This window comes from Oncorhynchus mykiss, chromosome 5 (genome assembly GCF_013265735.2).
Source record: "Oncorhynchus mykiss isolate Arlee chromosome 5, USDA_OmykA_1.1, whole genome shotgun sequence".
Lineage (NCBI taxonomy): Eukaryota > Metazoa > Chordata > Actinopteri > Salmoniformes > Salmonidae > Oncorhynchus > Oncorhynchus mykiss.
In genome coordinates this window covers 94,178,788-94,201,595 of record NC_048569.1, presented here as the reverse complement: position 1 = coordinate 94,201,595, position 22,808 = coordinate 94,178,788, and the positions used below count along the sequence as shown (strand labels likewise).

Below are 22,808 nucleotides of genomic sequence, written 5' to 3'. Positions count from 1 at the left end.
CAGACGATTCAAGGCTATCTAACCTACTACATTACAATACTGAGGAACTGTGATCCAGGTGTGACCAGCAGATCTTCTTTGAAAACAGAGCCAGCCTGTTCCTGCTGTTGTTCCTGCTGTTGTTCCTGTTGTTGTTCCTGCTGTTGTTCCTGCTGTTGTTCCTGTTGTTGTTCCTGCTGTTGTTCCTGCTGTTGTTCATGCTGTTGTTCCTGCTGTTGTTCCTGCTGTTGTTCCTGCTGTTGTTCCTGCTGTTGTTCCGACTGTTGTTCCTGCCGTTGTTCCTGCTGTTGTTCCTGCTGTTGTTCCTGCTGTTATTGTTGTTGGTCTCTATATCAGGCTTTCGATGCTGTTCCTGTAGGTCTGTAAAGGATGCTCAATGTCTGAGGTGCTGTTCAGATCAAACTTGTTAGCTGGAAGGAGACAATGAAGAGCATATTGATGAGTATTGTCAAGTAAGAAATAGCCATTCTGAATCAAATCTGTGTTATGAAACAGATATTTTTGAATGTCTTATAACTTTCTAATTCCTAACCAATGACTGTGAGTGTAGAAGATAAGGGACTTCTTCTGTGTTTACCTTTCTGTCTGTTTCGTTTGCAGAGCCACGCGGCCAGAAACAGGACAAATAATGACACAGCGCCCCATGCTGCCAGGCATAGGATAGTGCAGTTCAATGGAGGCTCAGGTGTGGCTGGAGGAAACAAGAAACAGAGGAAAACAGTCAAACAATCTGAATCAACTGATTGGTCACATCACTGATTACAACCCTCTCAAGAATGTTCGAATTTTGGTAGCCCCCTTATGTAGGATATGCATTCATGATGCATTCATAAAGCCTTTATAACCACTACATGAGACATACTTTGTCCTGATGACCAGCGAATATCCAGTTTGGTTGTCTCACAGAATATTCAGTTTGATTTTGTCTCACAGAGAGAGTAACAGAGGTTATAACATACCTGTGCAGGTAGGTGTTTCAGCGCTCCACTCCCCTGACCGTGAACACTGCATGTTTGGGGCCCCCTGGTGATCGTAGCCCTCATCACAGCTGAAGTTGCAGACAGAGCCCCAGGGATGTGAGGGGGCCTCACAGCTGACTTGACCCCCCAGAGGAACCACAGGAGAGGGGCACTGGACAGCTGAGAGAAGGACACAGTGGTTAGTATATAAAAACACCACAAAAGGAAACAAACAGTTGTGGATGAAATCATGAAAATGATTGTCGTTGGAGAGCTCATGTGTGTGGCAGACATCCATAAGGAGATAAGACCAATAGGTCAAATGGATGCCCGCATGACTGCAACATGACTGCAACTCACTTTGGATTAAAGCATCTGCTAAAAGGTATATTAATATATATATATTGAGTTACACCCCCCCCCCCCCCCCCCCCCCCCCCCCCCCCCCCCCCACGGAGTTGCCCTCAGAACAGCCTCAATTCGTCAGACATGGACTCTACAAGGTGTCGAAAGCATTCCACAGGGATGCTAGCTCATGTTGACTCCAATGCTTCCCACAGTTGTGTCAAGTTGTCTGGATGTCCTTTGGGTGGTGGACCATTCTTGAAACATGGGAAACTGTTGAGCGTGAAATACCCAGCAGCGTTGCAGTTCTTGACACATTCAAACCGGTGCGCCTGGCACATACTACCATACCCCATTCATAGGCACTTAAATATTTTGTCCTGCACATTAACCCTCTGAATGGCACACAGATACAATCCAATTGTCTCACGGCTTAAAAATCCTTATTTAACCTGTCTCCTCTCCTTCATCTACACTGACTGAAGTTGATTTAACAAGTGACATCAATAAGTGATCATAGCTTTCACCTGGATTCACCTGGTCAGTCTTTGTCATGGAAAGAGCAGGTGTTCTAAAGATTTTGTACACTCGGCTGAGTAAAACCTCTCACTTCACCTCTTTCTCTCCATTTAAACTCAGTCTATACTGTTTTAGTATCGTGTGTAATTGTGTAAATTGACTGAGTTTAAGAGGAGAGGAGAGGCGAAGTGAGAGGTTTTACTCAGCCCAAAATCTGTCCATGAAAATAAGCCCATGAAGTGAGGAATTTTAGTATGAAGGTCAATGAGATGGATTTGGTCAACAACAAAATTTCATTGTTAACTTGCTACGTGAGGCTTATTTGATTGAATAGAAGTTTCGTAATGGTTATGTTTATGGCCCTGGTAGTTTGGGGCTCCCAAGTGGTGCAGCGGTCTAAGTCAGTGCATCTCATTGTAAATAACAAATTGTTCTTAACTGACTTGCCAAGTTAAATAAATACATGTTTTACGAATGCACTGATATAAGTGGACGCATGTGGCATTTCAGCAACTTTGAGAAAAATCACTTAATATTGGACATGTTTTTCCATTGTTAGAGTGGTCTTGTTAATTAAGAGTTTAAAAACTCTTGTCAATATAGACAATGGTTTAAATTGATTTAAAAACTCTTCTCAATATAGACAATGGTTAAAATCAGGTCTATTTTAAAGATGCAAAAATGTTTGTCCTTACCTTCACAGTGTGGTATCTCCTCACTCCACTCAGCAGCTGATGTGCAGGTCACTGTGATCGCCCCCTTGAGGAGATAACCCTCAGAGCAGCTAAAGTTACAGCTGCTTCCAAAGGTGAAGTCTTCTCCACAGCTGATAGCGCCATCCAGTGGCTGCTGGAGGGTGGGGCAGCTTACAGCTGCAAGACAGAGTGGTGCAGTGGTCAGTCTGTGTCCAGAGACAATTCTACTGTCATACAATTACAAAACTCTATTTTCCGTCCTAGATATTTCTGAATGGAAAATGTCCTGTGTCATTCATATATTTATAGCAACTACAGTTGATGGGGCTACGTTTACAGATATCCAGAACCTGTACACACCAACACACTGTGGCTGTGAGTCGTTCCACTGTCCCGAGGCTCCACACTGCAGGGTAGCAGAGCTGTAGGCCAGCCTCTCATAGCCCTCCTCACAGGTAAAGGTACAGGTGGACAGGTAGCTGAAGGAGCCCAGGGGATGGGAGCAGGCCATGGAACCCTTCCCAGGTTCATACAGCTCACTGCATAAGACCACTGGGGAGGAGAGGGCAGATCGCAATACATGACTAAATGTGTCTTTGCTGTCACAGACTCTATAATGGCACAGATAGCCCCCCTCCTGACTCAGCCTCCAGTATTTATGCTGCAGTAGTTTATGTGTCGGGGGGCTAGGGTAAATCTGTTATATCTGGAGGAGTTCTCCTGTCTTTTCCGGTGTCCTGTGTGAATTTTAGTATGGTCTCTCTAATACTTTATTTCTCTTTCTTTCTTTCTTTCTTTCTTTCTTTCTTTCTTTCTTTCTTTCTTTCTTTCTCAGAGGATCTGAGCCCTAGGACCATGCCTCAGGACTACCTGGCCTGATGACTCCTTGCTGTCCCCAGTCCACCTGGCCGTGCTGCTGCTCCTGTTTCAACTGTTCCGCCTGCGTCTATGGAACCCTGACCTGTTCACCGGACGCGCTACCTGTCCCAGACCTGCTGTTTTCAACTTTCTAGAGACAGCAGGAGTGGTGGAGAAACTCTGAATGATCGGCTATGAAAAGCCAACTGTCATTTACTCCTGAGGTGCTGACCTGTTGAACCCTCGTAAACCACTGTAATTATTATTATTTGACCCTGTTGGTCATCTATGAACATTTGAACATCTTGGCCATGTTCTGTTGTAATCTCCACCCAGCACAGCCAGAAGAGGACTGGCCACCCCTCATAGCCTGGTTCCTCTCTAGATTCCTGCCTAGGTTTTGGCCTTTCTAGGGAGTTTTTCCTAGCCACCGTGCTTCTAAATCAAATCAAATCAAATCAAATTTTATTTGTCACATACACATGGTTAGCAGATGTTAATGCGAGTGTAGCGAAATGCTTGTGCTTCTAGTTCCGACAATGCAGTAATAACAAGTAATCTAACTAACAATTCCAAAACTACTGTCTTGTACACAGTGTAAGGGGATAAAGAATATGTACATAAGGATATATGAATGAGTGATGGTACAGAGCAGCATAGGCAAGATACAGTAGATGGTATCGGGTACAGTATGTACAATGAGATGAGTATGTAAACAAAGTGGCATAGTATAGTATAAAGTGGCTAGTGATACATGTATTACATAAGGATACCGTCGATGATATAGAGTACAGTATATACGTATGCGTATGAGATGAATAATGTAGGGTAAGTAACATTTATATAAGGTAGCATTGTTTAAAGTGGCTAGTGATATATTTACATCATTTCCCATCAATTCCCATTATTAAAGTGGCTGGAGTTGAGTCAGTGTCAGTGTGTTGGCAGCAGCCACTCAGTGTTAGTGGTGGCTGTTTAACAGTCTGATGGCCTTGAGATAGAAGCTGTTTTTCAGTCTCTCGGTCCCAGCTTTGATGCACCTGTACTGACCTCGCCTTCTGGATGATAGCGGGGTGAACAGGCAGTGGCTCGGGTGGTTGATGTCCTTGATGATCTTTATGGCCTTCCTGTGACATCGGGTGGTGTAGGTGTCCTGGAGGGCAGGTAGTTTGCCCCCGGTGATGCGTTGTGCAGACCTCACTACCCTCTGGAGAGCCTTACGGTTGAGGGCGGTGCAGTTGCCATACCAGGCGGTGATACAGCCCGCCAGGATGCTCTCGATTGTGCATCTGTAGAAGTTTGTGAGTGCTTTTGGTGACAAGCCGAATTTCTTCAGCCTCCTGAGGTTGAAGAGGCGCTGCTGCGCCTTCTTCACGATGCTGTCTGTGTGAGTGGACCAATTCAGTTTGTCTGTGATGTGTATGCCGAGGAACTTAAAACTTGCTACCCTCTCCACTACTGTTCCATCGATGTGGATAGGGGGGTGTTCCCTCTGCTGTTTCCTGAAGTCCACAATCATCTCCTTAGTTTTGTTGACGTTGAGTGTGAGGTTGTTTTCCTGACACCACACTCCGAGGGCCCTCACCTCCTCCCTGTAGGCCGTCTCATCGTTGTTGGTAATCAAGCCTACCACTGTTGTGTCGTCCGCAAACTTGATGATTGAGTTGGAGGCGTGCGTGGCCACGCAGTCGTGGGTGAACAGGGAGTACAGGAGAGGGCTCAGAACGCAACCTTGTGGGGCCCCAGTGTTGAGGATCAGCGGGGAGGAGATGTTGTTGCCTACCCTCACCACCTGGGGGCGGCCCGTCAGGAAGTCCAGTACCCAGTTGCACAGGGCGGGGTCGAGACCCAGGGTCTCGAGCTTGATGACGAGCTTGGAGGGTACTATGGTGTTGAATGCCGAGCTGTAGTCGATGAACAGCATTCTCACATAGGTATTCCTCTTGTCCAGATGGGTTAGGGCAGTGTGCAGTGTGGTTGAGATTGCATCGTCTGTGGACCTATTTGGGCGGTAAGCAAATTGGAGTGGGTCTAGGGTGTCAGGTAGGGTGGAGGTGATATGGTCCTTGACTAGTCTCTCAAAGCACTTCATGATGACGGATGTGAGTGCTACGGGGCGGTAGTCATTTAGCTCAGTTACCTTAGCTTTCTTGGGAACAGGAACAATGGTGGCCCTCTTGAAGCATGTGGGAACAGCAGACTGGTATAGGGATTGATTGAATATGTCCGTAAACACACCGGCCAGCTGGTCTGCGCATGCTCTGAGGGCGCGGCTGGGGATGCCATCTGGGCCTGCAGCCTTGCGAGGGTTAACACGTTTAAATGTCTTACTCACCTCGGCTGCAGTGAAGGAGAGACCGCATGTTTTCGTTGCAGGCCGTGTCAGTGGCACTGTATTGTCCTCAAAGCGGGCAAAAAAGTTATTTAGTCTGCCTGGGAGCAAGACATCCTGGTCCGTGACTGGGCTGGGTTTCTTCCTGTAGTCCGTGATTGACTGTAGACCCTGCCACATGCCTCTTGTGTCTGAGCCGTTGAATTGAGATTCTACTTTGTCTCTGTACTGGCGCTTAGCTTGTTTGATAGCCTTGCGGAGGGAATAGCTGCACTGTTTGTATTCGGTCATGTTACCAGACACCTTGCCCTGATTAAAAGCAGTGGTTCGCGCTTTCAGTTTCACACGAATGCTGCCATCAATCCACGGTTTCTGGTTAGGGAATGTTTTAATCGTTGCTATGGGAACGACATCTTCAACGCACGTTCTAATGAACTCGCACACCGAATCAGCGTATTCGTCAATGTTGTTATCTGACGCAATACGAAACATCTCCCAGTCCACGTGATGGAAGCAGTCTTGGAGTGTGGAGTCAGCTTGGTCGGACCAGCGTTGGACAGACCTCAGCGTGGGAGCCTCTTGTTTTAGTTTCTGTCTGTAGGCAGGGATCAACAAAATGGAGTCGTGGTCAGCTTTTCCGAAAGGGGGGCGGGGCAGGGCCTTATATGCGTCGCGGAAGTTAGAGTAACAATGGTCCAAGGTCTTTCCTCCCCTGGTTGCGCAATCGATATGCTGATAAAATTTGGGGAGTCTTGTTTTCAGATTAGCCTTGTTAAAATCCCCAGCTACAATGAATGCAGCCTCCGGATAAATTGTTTCCAGTTTGCAGAGAGTTAAATAAAGTTCGTTCAGAGCCATCGATGTGTCTGCTTGGGGGGGGATATATACGGCTGTGATTATAATTGAAGAGAATTCTCTTGGTATATAATGCGGTCTACATTTGATTGTGAGGAATTCTAAATCAGGTGAACAGAAGGATTTGAGTTCCTGTATGTTTCTTTCATCGCACCATGTCACGTTAGTCATAAGGCATACGCCCCCGCCCCTCTTTTTACCAGAAAGATGTTTTTTCCTGTCTGCGCGATGCGTGGAGAAACCTGTTGGCTGCACCGCTTCGGATTGCGTCTCTCCAGTAAGCCACGTTTCCGTGAAGCAAAGAACGTTACAGTCTCTGATGTCCCTCTGGAATGCTACCCTTGCTCGGATTTCATCAACCTTGTTGTCAAGAGACTGGACATTGGCAAGAAGAATGCTAGGGAGTGGTGCGCGCTGTGCCCGTCTCCGGAGTCTGACCAGAAGACCGCCTCGTTTCCCTCTCTTTCGGAGTCGTTCTACACCTGCATTGCTTGCTGTTTGGGGTTTATGGCTGGGTTTCTGTACAGCACTTTGTGACATCAGCTGATGTAAGAAGGGCTTTATAAATACATTTGATTGATATACAGAGATGAGTACTCAATCTGTTTCTATGGTCTGTTGTTCACACACATATCTGCCCTCTCATTGGCTAGAATGGTCCCACCTGTTCTCGCCATTTCCTGCCTGACTTCCGTCTTTGAGGACATGTTTTTTCATTGTTAGAGTGGTCAGAAGTCTATCTTGTCAATAAATACATTGGTTTAAATTGATTTAAAAATTCTTGTCAACATAGACAATGGTTTAAATCAGGTCTAGTTTAAAGATGCAAAAAAGTTTGTCCTGACCTTCACAGTGTGGTATCTCCTCACTCCACTCAGCAGCTGATGTGCAGGTCACTGTGATCGCCCCCTTGAGGATATAACCCTCAGAGCAGCTAAAGTTACAGCTGCTTCCGAAGGTGAAGTCTTCTCCACAGCTGATAGCGCCATCCTGTGGCTGCTGGAGGGTAGGGCAGCTTACAGCTGCAAGACAGAGTGGTGCAGTGGTCAGTCTGTGTCCAGAGACAATTCTACTGTTATACAATTACAAAACTATTTTTATCCTCCTAGATATTTCTGAATGGAAAATGTCCTGTGTCATTCATATATTTATAGCAACTACAGTTGATGTAACATGTTATGGGGGCTACGTTTACAGATATCCAGAACCTGTACACACCAATACACTGCGGCTGTGAGTCGTTCCACTGTCCCGAGGCTCCACACTGCAGGGTAGTAGAGCTGGAGGCCAGCCTCTCATAGCCCTCCTCACAGGTAAAGGTACAGGTGGACAGGTAGCTGAAGGAGCCCAGGGGATGGGAGCAGGCCATGGAACCCTTCCCAGGTTCATACAGCTCACTGCATAAGACCACTGGGGAGGAGAGGGCAGATCGTAATAACTGACTAAATGTGCCACGATGAAGACATTACTCAAGATACACAACAACTGAAATATAGGAGGTCTAAGCTGTCATACTGGTATAAAGACCGATAGCAAGACACTGAAGTAATTCAAAGAAAGTACAAATCAAAAGTTCATGACAAATTGTAGCTTATTTTCTTCTGTTATTAGTCTTTCCAGAACACCTTATTTATAAGGTTTATAAGAGGATATACTTACATTCACAGGTGGGAGGCTGTTCTGACCATGATTCTGAGCCTGTGCATCTCATAGGCCCGGAGCTGCTCAGCCGGTACCCCTCTTCACAGGAATACTGACACGTCGAGTCAAAGGAGAAATTCCCATTGGGGTGAGAGCAACTGACACTGGCTTTAGCAGGGACAGTGACCTCCTCCATCTTACATTCAACAACTGCCAACAAAGGAAAACAGGCAAAAAGTTACAATTAAGAGAACATTGAATGTGATAACAGTTGGCTTCATACTGCCTGTATTAGATATTTGGACTATATCATCCTGGGCTTGCTTACCGTGTTCACACTGCTCTCCGTAGAAGCCCTCAGAGCATTTACAGTGGTGGCTGTTGATGGTCTCCACACACTCTCCATGGTAACATGAGTCGCTCTGACACGAGGCTGTGAAGCACAGAGCCGTCTTCTTCTTCATACAAGACTCGTCGTTCCACTTCCCTGTGTCCACCTGTCTCTTGATGTACATCTCCACACAGTCCTCGTTGTTCCCCCCGTTGTTGGGTTCCCCGTCTGCCCAGTTCTCTGCCTCTTTAGTCAGGATCTTATTGGTCCCCACCCAGGTCCACACGTCGTCCACCTTACGGATCCCTATCCAGTAATAGTTGGTCTGCCTGGGCAGGATGCTGTTAAGGTGGGAGATCTCTCCACGGTTCTGGATTGCCACCATGTCAGTGTAGTGCTCCGTGCACCACTTTCTAGCAGTGTCCCAGTTCATAGTTTTGTTGGAGTGATGGTAGGACCAGCCCTCTACTCTAGTGCACATGGTGACAACTGAGGAATGACAAAAAAGGTCAATATTGACATACAGTACATGAATGAGTTTACATGAGTGGGATTTTAGAAATGCATAGATCTTTTGAAATGTGTTTCTTACCTGTGTACAGGAGGAAGAGGGTGATCCATGAGCTGGGGCTTCTGGCTTGCTGTGATGCAGAGCAGAAGTCCTGTGGAGACAACATCAAGCCATACCTTACAGACTGAGAAATGCATTGGCTGTCTGAAATGTATATAAACTAACTGGTGCATCTTAATTTTAAGGCATAAAACAATTCTCTCAACAGTACTTACCATTGTAAGATTAAAATGTGATGCTCTTTTGCAGGTAAATCTCCAAAGGATATGTTTCTAGTCTGATCCAGTGGATGAAATGATACTGCTCTCTGGTACTCTGTGCATACATATATATACACCAACCAACACTTCAACAATGGCCAAAGACCGGAATTCATCGTTATGACACTGCCTGGGCGTGAATCAGCTACTCTAGAATTTCAACTTGGAAACTTTCTCCCTCTTTCTCCCTCCCTCTTTTAGATATCTGGACTCTATCCTAATGTGTCGGTCAGACAGAGAATGGTTTTTCTGAGCAGGTGCCAGAGCCCAAAGCCCAGGCTGCAACAGGAAACAAAACATGAGGTAGCAGGAAGCTCACATCAACAACAGCCTCTGCCCATAGATACTGAGCTGGTGTTGAAATGAAAATTTATTTCACTCCTTTGAAATGTCTGGCTAACACCACATCAAGCATTTGTTGTCATGAATAGTGGGGTGCATAATCTATTAATTAGTCATCATTTTTTAAGCTAACAGTTGAGAAATGTACTATGTCAAGTCAACCTCTATTTCAAGTTAATTTCATTGAATTAGGTGTTGTTGTCACGCCCTGGTCTTAGTATTCTGTGTTTTCTTTATTAATTTGGTCAGGCCAGGGTGTGACATGGGTTTTTTATGTGGTGTATTTTGTCTTGGGGTTTTGTTAGGTATTGGGTTTGTGGCTTAGTGGGGGTATCTAGCATAGTCTATGGCTGTCTGGAGTGGTTCTCAATCAGAGGCAGGTGTTTATCGTTGTCTCTGATTGGGAACCATATTTAGGCAGCCATATTCTTTGAGTGTTTCGTGGGTGATTGTTCCTGTCTTTGTGTTTGTTGTCATCAGATAGGCTGTTTAGGTTTTCGCACGTTTATTATTTTGTTAGTTTATTCATGTATAGTTTTCTTCATTAAAGAACCATGAATAATAACCACGCTGCGTTTTGGTCCGCCTCTCCTTCACCTCAAGAAAACCGTTACAGTTGTTATAACAGTGTAGAACTTGACTAACCCACTACTGTGTTTCTGCATTTTTATTAAAGGATATGCACGGCTTGAGAGGATACAGGGAGACAGACAGGTTGTCATGAGGATACAGGGAGACAGACAGGTTGTCATGAGGATACAGGGAGACAGACAGGTTGTCATGAGGATACAGGGAGACAGACAGGTTGTCATGAGGATACAGGGAGACAGACAGGTTGTCATGAAGATACAGGGAGACAGACAGGTTGTCATGAGGATACAGGGAGACAGACAGGTTGTCATGAAGATACAGGGAGACAGACAGGTTGTCATGAGGGTACAGAGAGACAGACAGGTTGTCATGAGGATACAGGGAGACAGACAGGTTGTCATGAGGATACAGGGAGACAGACAGGTTGTCATGAAGATACAGGGAGACAGACAGGTTGTCATGAGGATACAGGGAGACAGACAGGTTGTCATGAAGATACAGGGAGACAGACAGGTTGTCATGAGGATACAGGGAGACAGACAGGTTGTCATGAGGATACAGGGAGAAAGACAACTTGTCATGAGGATACAGGGAGACAGACAGGTTTTCTGTCTGTGTGATGGGAAACAACACTATAGACTCCTTTTGGTTGCCTGCACTGACTACCATGGCTCACATCCTTCCTGACTGGACTCACTTACACTCTGAAAGTCTACGTCAGAAGTACTGTTTATTTAACTCCTAGAGGTTCCCCCATTCCTTAGGCCAAGACGTTAATGCTGACGGTGAGGAAACAGAGATTTCAACATGAAGTCTGATAAACGTTTGATAATCCCTAATGGATTCTAATTAGGATGACTCAGTTATGAGTAATAACAGGTGGAGAAATAATCACTTTCCAACAGTTTATGTTTGAGTATAACCACTTAATAATGTAATCATACACAGTGTTGCTTGGTAACTTCAGTGACATTTTTACTAGTCATAACGGTTATTGTTAAGGTTGGCGTATACTGTAAATGCAGAGGAAAAGGGCAGGATGTTGGTATCTTCAAAGCTATTTAATTTAGAAGCCCTGTAGATGTTTTACAAGAAAAGGGAGATGTGGAAACATGCCAAAAAATCAAGTTTAGGCTTCAAATATGGTTGTTATTATGAAAGAAGGAAGCCTGTATGAGGGTTAGCTCTCAGGCTAGGATGAAAGACGGCTGGTGAAAGCCAGAATGAGGTTTAGCTTTCAGGCTAGAATTATTTTATTTAACTAGGCAGGTCAGGTAAGGACAAAGTCTTATTTTCAATAACAGTGGGTAACTGCCTGTTCAGGGGAAGAACAACAGATTTTTACCTTGTCAGCATGTGGATTTGAACTTTCAACCTTTCATTTACTAGTCCAACGCTCTAACCACCAGGCTACCCTGCAGGGCTAGAATAAAGGTTAGGTTAAGTAATCAAGGTAGTAATGAAGTCCAGGTGTGACTGATGAGGTGACAGATACTGTATCATCTACACTGAAGAAAAATATGAACACAACATGCAACAATTTCAAAGATTGTACAGTTCATACAAGGAAATAAGTCAATTGAGGCCTTAATCTTTGGACTACAGATATGCATCTGTTGGTCACAGATACCTTAAAAAGAATGCCTGGCCATGGATCAGACAACCAGTCAGTGTCTGGTGTGACCAGTAGTGACCCGTCATTCATGTTTTGAGCCCCACATTTTTGGGAAAAAAATGTTATGAAAATGTTTTGGTGGGAGGGTGTGGCTTGCCTGTTTTGCATGTTATTTTGGCATTAATACGTGTCCCATATCAGTTTGCAAACTTTATTTTAGTTTAAAAAAGCCGCATACAAACATGACCTCTTTTTTGTTTTCTTGAGTAAGGCAGAAAAATGCAGGTGTTTCAGCCTAGCTCAGTGCTCTCTGTGGTGGTGTGGAAGCCAGCAGAAAATATGGAGCATTGCGCCGTGATTGGCTCAGTGTTCTGTCAATCATGTGGACACTACGTCACCCCAAAGTCTAAAAGAAAACCTCAAAATGTCTAGCCCTTTTGGGTGCTGCCATAGACTTACATTAGAAGTGCCCATCCAAGAAGGCTCAAGGTCATTAGCCACTGATAAAATGACGTCAAATCACGTTATATCTACAGGCAGCTTTGATTGGACTGATCTTGTCAACATCATACTTTCAAAATCTTAGCTAGTAGTCATCATGAATCAACTCGACAAGCTACTGACAAATCCTTTTTAATCCTTGTCAAGAGAAAGAGAAATTATAGATTAAATGTATCGGTGCTCATCGGCCATTGGACATAAACATTACACAACAAGTTGGAAATCGCAAATTCAGCGATTGGTTTGGAAGGAATCAGTGACAGTGGCTGTGTGGTCCCAAATCTGGGATTAAGGGGCTCTTTTCCAAGTTTAAAATGATCAACATTCGACATCGGCCATGCTGTCAGTGAAGCATGATTTGTGCCTCGTCCAAATAACTGTTAACTTGGAAGTGTGAAAACTTTGACTTTAGTGAGTTCACGACAACTGGGAAGTCGTGAATAAATTAGCTCCAACTTGGAAAATACGTTTTGAACAGTCATCCAACTCAGGATTGTAAATCCAGCCTCCAGTTGTTTTGAAAGACCCATAAATCCAGAGAATGCCAGACTTTGATGACAAAATTTGCCCACGAAGGACCGCCGCACCACCTTCCTGTTGAAGTGAACACAGCACAACAAGGGGAGTCCAAAAATGTATTGTATGCTGCTGCATAAATGATGTAATATGCCAGAGAGATATGTATACTGTAGCTAAGAAATACTAAGTCTATGTTGTGTAGTAAAATGTTAGTTGTCCTTCGTAATACATATAAAAAATCTGAGTGAAGAAGCTAAGATCCAAGATAGTTTTTTTATATCAAAATAAATCAAGCCTAATTATTACAAATGGGAGAATGATTGTTCAAACAACACCTCTCCCTGTATTGGATGTTGGTGATATTGTTTACATGCACGCGGCACAACCTCTGTTTTTAAACCCTTGGACACAGTCTACCATTCAGCAATACGTTTTATCACAGGGGACAATTTTAGGACTCATCATTGTATTCTGTATAAACATGTGGGATGGACCTCTCTGTCTGTAAGAAGAAAGGTGAATTCTCTTTTATTTATTTACAAAGCAATCTGACAGAAACTCCCTCTATATGTAACATCATTAATAAAGTTAAGAATCATAAGTTATCAAACCCGTTCACAGGAACAGATAAAACTAGAGATCCCTCCAGTCTCCACAGATTTGGGAAAATCTGCGTTTTGTTTTTTTGCCCCTAATTTGTGGAACAATCTGCAGAGTTCACTGCAGTTAGATGTGCTGATGTCACTCTGGAAGTTTAAATGATTGATTGACGACCTCTACGTAGTTGCAGTTGATTGCTTTTATTAAATGTTTGTTTTTTATTGTGCTGAATTATATTGTTTTATAAACATGTGTATGTTGCTTTAATATTCTGTTTTTATTCTAATGAGTACAGGGCTCTCTTGTAAAATAGATTTTTAATCTCAATGTGACTTCCTGTTTAAATGAAGGTTAAATAAAAAAAAATAAAAATAGTAGTCCATGTGCCTCAACCTAATAATTTGGTCTATTTACCCCTCTTAATTTCGTCTGCTGTTCTGACTTGGTGTACAGGGAGAACACTGTAAGAATGGCCCGTGTTCTGAATTCTGTCGCTGTACATTTCAAAGGTGCTAAACAAATTGTTATATTGACCAACGTTAGGTCCATCCTAGCTCGCACATTAATGTCTTAATGGAAATGACAGATGGCCTCTTATCCGCTTGTCGTCCCCTATTGCCATAGTTTGTATATCTCAGTTGTCATTAAAAACCACATTTGTTTAAGCATAGCAAAAGTCAGCCATAAAATCTATTTTTCTTTGAAAGGCAGTAATTGAGGCTGAATGAACTGTTTCGCTGCCAGACAAGGCTCCACTGTTAGCCAGGTGTAGCTTTATGTAGGCCTTAACAGTTAGTTGGCATCGTTTGTTACTGTTATAGTGCAAATAATGTATTGTTTTGTTTTGTATTTAGTTGTTTAATGTATTGTTTAGTGTTGTGTTGTGTTGTGTAGTGGCTTTGCTGGCATGCATCCCACTTATTTTAGGTTTTGCCCCACCAACATTTACACGCTAAAATCGCCACTGGGTGATACCACCATTTGCTTCATGCAGTGAGACACATCTCCTTCGCGTAGAGTTGATCAATGCAGTTAACTGTGGCCTGTAGAATGTTGTCCCTCTCCTCTTAAATGGCTGTGCGAATCTGTTTTCTCTGAATTGTGTACAGATCCTTGCCATCTTGGGCCGTGCATTATCATGCTGAAACGTGAGGTTCATCGCAGCTCATGAATTGCATGACTATGGGTCTCAGGATCTCAATCACGGTATCTCTGTGCATTCAAATTTCCATCCTTTAAATGCAATTGTGTTTGTTGTCTGTAGCTTATGCCTGCCCATACCATAACCCCACCGCCACCATGATGCATTCATTAACAGTGTTCCAATGGATAGGAAATGTCATTGAGTCCAACACCTCAAACAAGTTGAGCTCACCTTTAAATCCCATGAAAGCCAGTTAGGGCTATTATCATTAAAACAAATCATGTTTAAATGGCTAAATAATTGAACAGAGAAGCAGGAGTACTTGATAATGTGATCTCTGAAATGCAGAGCCTGTTGATGGAGTATTTTTTTCAAATCCAAAATTATATTTTTGTGACATTATTTGGTAGATCAGCTGGTTTGCTAGCTCTCAGTCTCATTGACCACAAAACGTTGCTGACGCTAGCTAACCACTTAATATAATATAACTGTCATGCCTGCTCCAGCTCCCCCTCTCTGGAGCTCGAGTATGCCAGGCTTCCCATCATTACGCACACCTGTCACCATCATTACGCGCATCAGCTCTCATTGGACTCACCTGGAGTCCTTCACTTTGTTGATTGCCCCTCTAAATCTGTCTGTTCCTCAGTTTGTTCCCTGTGTCAGCATTATTGTTGTTTTGTTTTCCCCTGTCCAGATGCTGTCCTTGTTTGATTCATGTCGTTTATTATATGTTCACTCCCTGTACTTGCTTCTCGTCTCCGAGCGTCTGTCCTCACAATAACTTGTTCTCAAAATGTATGTTAGCAAGTTGGAAATGTTATGAATACAACTCCAATCTGCTGTAGACATCAGTTACAAACTGACGTGTTTTCTTTTTTGTCAAAAACAACTTTATATCAAAGGAGTGCCTTTGATTTGATGGCCTACACATGCACAGTTTGGTGTGAGAAGACCGTTAGACCCCATGATGTGTTTCTACATATGAGCTTAGCCAGCCAACATTGCAACTGTATCGCCTGAGTTTTATTGGGGATTTCTATAGGAGAAGCAGTTTCTGCCTATTGTCATACTGTGCTCTGTGTGGTTATAGCTTTGACTGTATGCTGACAGTGAATTCAGAGCCATTTAGTGGCTAGTTATACTACAAACATCATTTTACCAGGTTTCTGTGAAGCAATTGTAATGACAGTCTGACACAAAATACCAAAGAGTTTCCTGATTTTCAAGGGGTAGTCAGTCTGTGTTTATTTTATTGTTTATTAGAAACACAGATTGAGATCATTCTGAGGGGATTTTGCCAGTGAATGAATGGGGATTTGGGCTTTCTGGGAAAATGTCAATGGTTGCTATAGTAACCCAGTGGGGCGTGGGGCTTAGTGAAGTCTGACACAACATACCCAAGAGTTTCCTGATTTGTAAGGGGTAGTCTGTGTTTATTTATTGTTCATTAGAAACACAGATTGGGATCATTCTGAGGGGATTTTGCCAGTGGTTGAAAGGGGATTTGGGCTTCCTGGGAAAATGTCTGAGTTTGCTAAAGTAACTTAGCGAAGCCCTCTTGGGGTCCTTTCGTGCCACTCCACCTATTCTTATTCTACTGGTGTATTTGAAGTAATGTTGCTCTCTGTTGGTACATTTGAACTCAGATAGCCATGGACTATTTATTTACAGCTATTATAAAAAGTGTTGCACAGAAAATGGAAAAAATAAGAACATTATTGACAATGTTTGAAACATTAATTATATTTAAAAATACACTTTTTCAACATCAAATGTAATTCTGTAACACAGACTGGTTTAAAAATAAATACATCTTAAATACTGAAAGGCATTGATTTCACAGTTCTGTAAAATCATAAAAATATATTTATGATAATACAAATAATTATACAGGGGAATACAATATATAACTTTCTGTAGTTTGTATAAAATAGCTGTCAAAATCAGTATCATAAGAAATGTGTCGACTTGTGGTCATATACCAGCCAGTGGTGAACAATTTGTTCAATACAAAACTCCCTTTGGGAGAAAAAATACATTTTCTGTAGGACCATCATGAGAACAGATGATTCTGTATACTCAACGTAGCACCTCTCTCCCAGTCAGACGATTCAAGGCTATCTAACCTACTACATTACAATACTGAGGAACTGTGATCCAGGTGTGACCAGCAGATCTTCTTTGAAAACAGAGCCAACCTGTTCCGACTGTTGTTCCTGCTGTTGTTCCTGCTGTTGTTCCTGCTGTTGTTCCTGCTGTTGTTCCTGCTGTTGTTATTGTTGTTGGTCTCTATATCAGGCTTTCGATGCTGTTCCTGTAGGTCTGTAAAGGATGCTCAATGTCTGAGGTGCTGTTCAGATCAAACTTGTTAGCTGGAAGGAGACAATGAAGAGAATATTGATGAGTATTGTCAAGTAAGAAATAGCCATTCTGAATCAAATCTGTGTTATGAAACAGAGATATTTTTGAATTTCTTATAACTTTCTAATTCCTAACCAATGACTGAGTGTAGAAGATAAGGGACTTCTTCTGTGTTTACCTTTCTGTCTGATTCGTTTGAGGAGCCATGCAGCCAGAGACAGGCCAGATAATGACACAGCGCCCCCTGCTGCCAGGCCTAGGATAGTGGGGTTCAATGGAGGCTCAGGTGTGGCTGGAGGAAACAAGAAACAACAGAGGAAAACAGTCAAACAATCTGAATCAACTGATCGGTCACATCACTGATTTACAACCCTCTCAAGAATGTTCGAATTTTGGTAGCCCCCTTATGTAGGATATGCATTCATGATGCATTCATGAAGCCTTTATAACCTCTACATAAACGTACATTGTCCTGATGACCAGCAAAAATCCAAGTTGGTCGTCTCACAGAATTTCAATTTGGTTGTGTCTCACAGAATATTCAGTTTGATTGTGTCTCACAGAGAGAGTAACAGAGGTTATAACATACCTGTGCAGGTAGGTGTGTGTCAGCGCTCCACTCCCCTGACCGTGAACACTGCATGTTTGGGGCCCCCTGGTGATCGTAGCCCTCATCACAGCTGAAGTTGCAGACAGTGCCCCAGGGATGTGAGGGGGCCTCACAGCTGACCTGACCCCCCAGAGGAACCACAGGAGAGGGGCACTGGACAGCTGAGAGAAGGACACAGTGGTTAGTATATAAAAACACCACAAAAGGAAACAAACAGTTGTGGATGAAATAATGAAAATGATTGTCGTTGGAGAGCTCATGTGAGAGCTCATATATATATATATTTTTTAATTGAGTTACATTAACAAATTGTTCTTACCTGACTTGCCAAGTTAAATAAATACATGTTGTTTTACGAATGTACTGATATGAGTGGACGCATGTGGCATTTCAGCAACTTTGAGAAAAATTACTTAATATTGGAGTTGTACCTGTTGTTGTCATAGAGATACAGTGCCTTGCGAAAGTATTCGGCCCCCTTGAACTTTGCGACCTTTTGCCACATTTCAGGCTTCAAACATAAAGATATAAAACTGTATTTTTTTTGTGAAGAATCAACAACAAGTGGGACACAATCATGAAGTGGAACGACATTTATTGGATATTTCAAATTTTTTTAACAAATCAAAAACTGAAAAATTGGGCGTGCAAAATTATTCAGCCCCCTTAAGTTAATACTTTGTAGCGCCACCTTTTGCTGCGATTACAGCTGTAAGTCGCTTGGGGTATGTCTCTATCAGTTTTGCACATTGAGAGACTGAAATGTTTTCCCATTCCTCCTTGCAAAACAGCTCGAGCTCAGTGAGGTTGGATGGAGAGCATTTGTGAACAGCAGTTTTCAGTTCTTTCCACAGATTCTCGATTGGATTCAGGTCTGGACTTTGACTTGGCCATTCTAACACCTGGATATGTTTATTTTTGAACCATTCCATTGTAGATTTTGCTTTATGTTTTGGATCATTGTCTTGTTGGAAGACAAATCTCCGTCCCAGTCTCAGGTCTTTTGCAGACTCCATCAGGTTTTCTTCCAGAATGGTCCTGTATTTGGCTCCATCCATCTTCCCTGTCCCTGCTGAAGAAAAGCAGGCCCAAACCATGATGCTGCCACCACCATGTTTGACAGTGGGGATGGTGTGTTCAGCTGTGTTGCTTTTACGCCAAACATAACGTTTTGCATTGTTGCCAAAAAGTTCAGTTTTGGTTTCATCTGACCAGAGCACCTTCTTCCACGTTTGGTGTGTCTCCCAGGTGGCTTGTGGCAAACTTTAAACGACACTTTTTATGGATATCTTTAAGAAATGGCTTTCTTCTTGCCACTCTTCCATAAAGGCCAGACTTGTGCAATATACGACTGATTGTTGTCCTATGGACAGAGTCTCCCACCTCAGCTGTAGATCTCTGCAGTTCATCCAGAGTGATCATGGGCCTCTTGGCTGCATCTCTGATCAGTCTTCTCCTTGTATGAGCTGAAAGTTTAGAGGGACGGCCAGGTCTTGGTAGATTTGCAGTGGTCTGATACTCCTTCCATTTCAATATTATCGCTTGCACAGTGCTCCTTGGGATGTTTAAAGCTTGGGAAATCTTTTTGTATCCAAATCCGGCTTTAAACTTCTTCACAACAGTATCTCGGACCTGCCTGGTGTATTCCTTGTTCTTCATGATGCTCTCTGCGCTTTTAACGGACCTCTGAGACTATCACAGTACAGGTGCATTTATACGGAGACTTGATTACACACAGGTGGATTGTATTTATCATCATTAGTCATTTAGGTCAACATTGGATCATTCAGAGATCCTCACTGAACTTCTGGAGCTGCACTGAAAGTAAAGGGGCTGAATAATTTTGCACGCCCAATTTTTCAGTTTTTGATTTGTTAAAAAAGTTTGAAATATCCAATAAATGTCGTTCCACTTCATGATTGTGTCCCACTTGTTGTTGATTCTTCACAAAAACATACAGTTTTATATCTTTATGTTTGAAGCCTGAAATGTGGCAAAAGGTTGCAAAGTTCAAGGGGGCCGAATACTTTCGCAAGGCACTGTAGATGGGGGACTCGTCATGGCTTTAACCCTTTTAGCAGGGAGATTGCCATTAGAGGCCTCCACTCATTTCTAGTAGTCCCCTGGGTGGGGATTCTAGGAGTTGGGAACAATCGGCCAATGAGGGAGAAGAAAATGTAATACTTCAACATTCTTGCCTCCACCCGTCTGCTTTGCATCTTTAAGGACATGTATTTCCATTGTTAGAGTGTTCATATGTCTATATTGTCAACAAAGATAATGGTTTAAATTGGTTTATAAACTGTTGTCAATATAGACAATGGTTAAAATCAGGTCTATTTTAAAGATGAAAAAAAGTTTGTCCTGACCTTCACAGTGTGGTATCTCCTCACTCCACTCAGCAGCTGATGTGCAGGTCAGCGTGATCGCCCCCTTGAGGAGATAACCCTCAGAGCAGCTAAAGTCAACTACAGTTGATGTAACATGTTATGGGGGCTACGTTTACAGATATCCAGAACCTGTACACACCAACACACTGCGGCTGTGAGTCGTTCCACTGTCCCGAGGCTCCACACTGCAGGGTAGCAGAGCTGGAGGCCAGCCTTTCATAGCCCTCCTCACAGGTAAAGGTACAGGTGGACAGGTAGCTGAAGGAGCCCAGGGGATGGGAGCAGGCCATGGAACCCTTCCCAGGTTCATACAGCTCACTGCATAAGACCACTGAGGATGAGAGGGCAGATCGTAATAACTGACTAAATGTGCCACGATGAAGACATTACTCAAGATACACAACAACTGAAATACAGGATGTCTAAGCTGTCATACTGGTATAAAGACCGATAGCAAGACACGGAAGTAATTCAAAGAAAGTACAAATCAAAAGTTAACGACAAATTGTAGCCGTTTTTTATTCTCCCTATAAGAAGCATTGGTGGCAATTAAGCCTTTCTCGGTAAGGTCTACAATTGTAACGTCTACAGTTGTAAAGTCTACAGTTGTAAAGTCTACAGTTGTAAAGTCTACAGTTGTAAGGTCTACAGTTGTAAAGTCTACAGTTGTAAAGTCTACAGTTGTAAGGTCTACAGTTGTAAGGTCTACAGTTGTAAAGTCTACAGTTGTAAAGTCTACAGTTGTAAAGTCTACAGTTGTAAAGTCTACAGTTGTAAAGTCTACAGTTGTAAAGTCTACAGTTGTAAGGTCTACAGTTGTAAAGTCTACAGTTGTAAGGTCTACAGTTGTAAGGTCTACAGTTGTAAAGTCTACAGTTGTTGTATTCGGCGCATGTGACAAATACAGTTTGATTTGATTTGAAATCTGATGGCCAAATGGTAAAGTACATCTAGCCGCTCGAGAGCACCCTTACCTTTCATTCTATAAATTACTTCGCCATAATATAGCATGGGTAGGATGGTCATCTGAATCAGGGTTAGTTTGGCAGCTGGGGTGAAAGGAGTGATTACGATAGAGGAAACCAAGTCTAGATTTAACTTTAGCCTGCAGCTTTGATATGTGCTGAGAGAAGGACAGTGTACCGTCTAGCCATACTCCCAAGTACTTGTATGAGTTGACTACCTCAATCTCTAAACCCTCAGAGGTAGTAATCACACCTGTGGGGAGAGGGGCATTCTGCTTACCAAACCACATGACCTTTGTTTTGGAGGTGTTCAGAACAAGGTTAAGGGTAGATAAAGCTTATTGGACACAAAGAAAGCTTTGTTGTAGAACATTTAACACAAAATCCGGGGAGGGGCCAGCTAAGACTGTAAGACTGTATCATCTGCATATAAATGGATGAGAGAGCTTCCTACTGCCTGAGCTATGTTGTTGATGTAAATTGAGAAGAACGGGGCCTAGGAACTAGCCTAGGGTTACTCCCTTGGTGACAGGCAGTGGCTGAGGGAGGGGAGCCCCATCGCCAATAAGTAAACTTGTCATATTGACAAATTGGATCAATGTTATTCTAATGATGAAACCTAGGCCTACCTGATTCAATGCAGATGTTTTGTCCGACTGACAGGTCACTGAAATGTATTCAAACTGCATACTACAGTAATTTATCACATGTATATACTTTTTTCAATCAATGAAATCCACCAAACTTTTGCTATAAGTGATGCAAGATCTTCTCCAATGACAACAACCCATTACGCTGTTAATTTGGTCTATAATGATCACATTATTTTACACTGGTGGAAAAAGTACCAAATTGTCATATACTGTAGTAAAAGTAAAGGTACCTTATTAGAAAATGACTCAATTAAAAGTGAAAGACACCCAGCAAAATACGACTTGAGTAAAAATCTAAACGTTGTTGGTTTTAAATATACTTTAGTATCAAAAGTAAATGTAATTGCTAAAATATACTTCAAATATTAAAAGTAAAAATCATTTAAAATTCCCTATATTAGGCAAACCAGACAGCACCATTTTCTTGTTTTTCTTTTTTTTACAGATAGACAGGGGCACTCTCCAACACTCAGACATCATTACAGATAGCCAGGGGCACACTCCAACACTCAGACATCATTACAGATAGCCAGGGGCACTCTCCAACACTCAGACATCATTACAGATAGCCAGGGGCTCTCTCCAACACTCAGACATCATTACAGATAGCCAGGGGCACTCTCCAACACTCAGACATCATTACAGATAGCCAGGGGCTCTCTCCAACACTCAGACATCATTACTGATAGCCAGGGGCTCTCTCCAACACTCAGACATCATTACTGATAGCCAGGGGCACTCTCCAACACTCAGACATCATTACTGATAGCCAGGGGCTCTCTCCAACACTCAGACATCATTACTGATAGCCAGGGGCACTCTCCAACACTCAGACATCATTACAGATAGCCAGGGGCTCTCTCCAACACTCACACATCATTTACAGATAGCCAGGGGCTCTCTCCAACACTCAGACATCATTACTGATAGCCAGGGGCTCTCTCCAACACTCAGACATCATTACAGATAGCCAGGGGCTCTCTCCAACACTCAGACATAATTTACAGATAGCCAGGGGCTCTCTCCAACACTCAGACATCATTACAGATAGCCAGGGGCACTCTCCAACACTCAGACATCATTACAGATAGCCAGGGGCACTCTCCAACACTCAGACATAATTTACAGATAGCCAGGGGCACTCTCCA

General features: G+C 43.0%; 2 protein-coding genes across 2 annotated transcripts; both read right to left on the bottom strand.

The window, feature by feature from the left end:
- Positions 1-254: 254 nt before the first annotated feature.
- LOC110523054 (E-selectin-like) lies at positions 255-9,949 on the bottom strand. The gene is made up of 11 exons (XM_036978892.1): positions 9,322-9,949; positions 9,128-9,197; positions 8,533-9,024; positions 8,223-8,414; positions 7,782-7,973; positions 7,409-7,585; positions 2,879-3,070; positions 2,519-2,695; positions 960-1,139; positions 578-691; positions 255-410 (listed from the first exon to the last, which is right to left on the bottom strand). Exons 1-11 carry the CDS (start codon positions 9,322-9,324, stop codon positions 328-330), a joined length of 1,872 nt encoding a protein of 623 aa, XP_036834787.1. The 5' UTR covers positions 9,325-9,949; the 3' UTR covers positions 255-327.
- A 6,537-nt stretch (positions 9,950-16,486) lies between these two features.
- LOC118964736 (P-selectin-like) lies at positions 16,487-20,332 on the bottom strand. Its single transcript, XM_036979085.1, has 5 exons — positions 20,182-20,332; positions 20,022-20,120; positions 17,632-17,813; positions 17,221-17,334; positions 16,487-17,053 (listed from the first exon to the last, which is right to left on the bottom strand). The coding sequence occupies exons 1-4, from the start codon at positions 20,330-20,332 to the stop codon at positions 17,314-17,316; spliced, it is 453 nt and encodes a 150-aa protein (XP_036834980.1). The 3' UTR covers positions 16,487-17,053; positions 17,221-17,313.
- Positions 20,333-22,808: the final 2,476 nt, after the last annotated feature.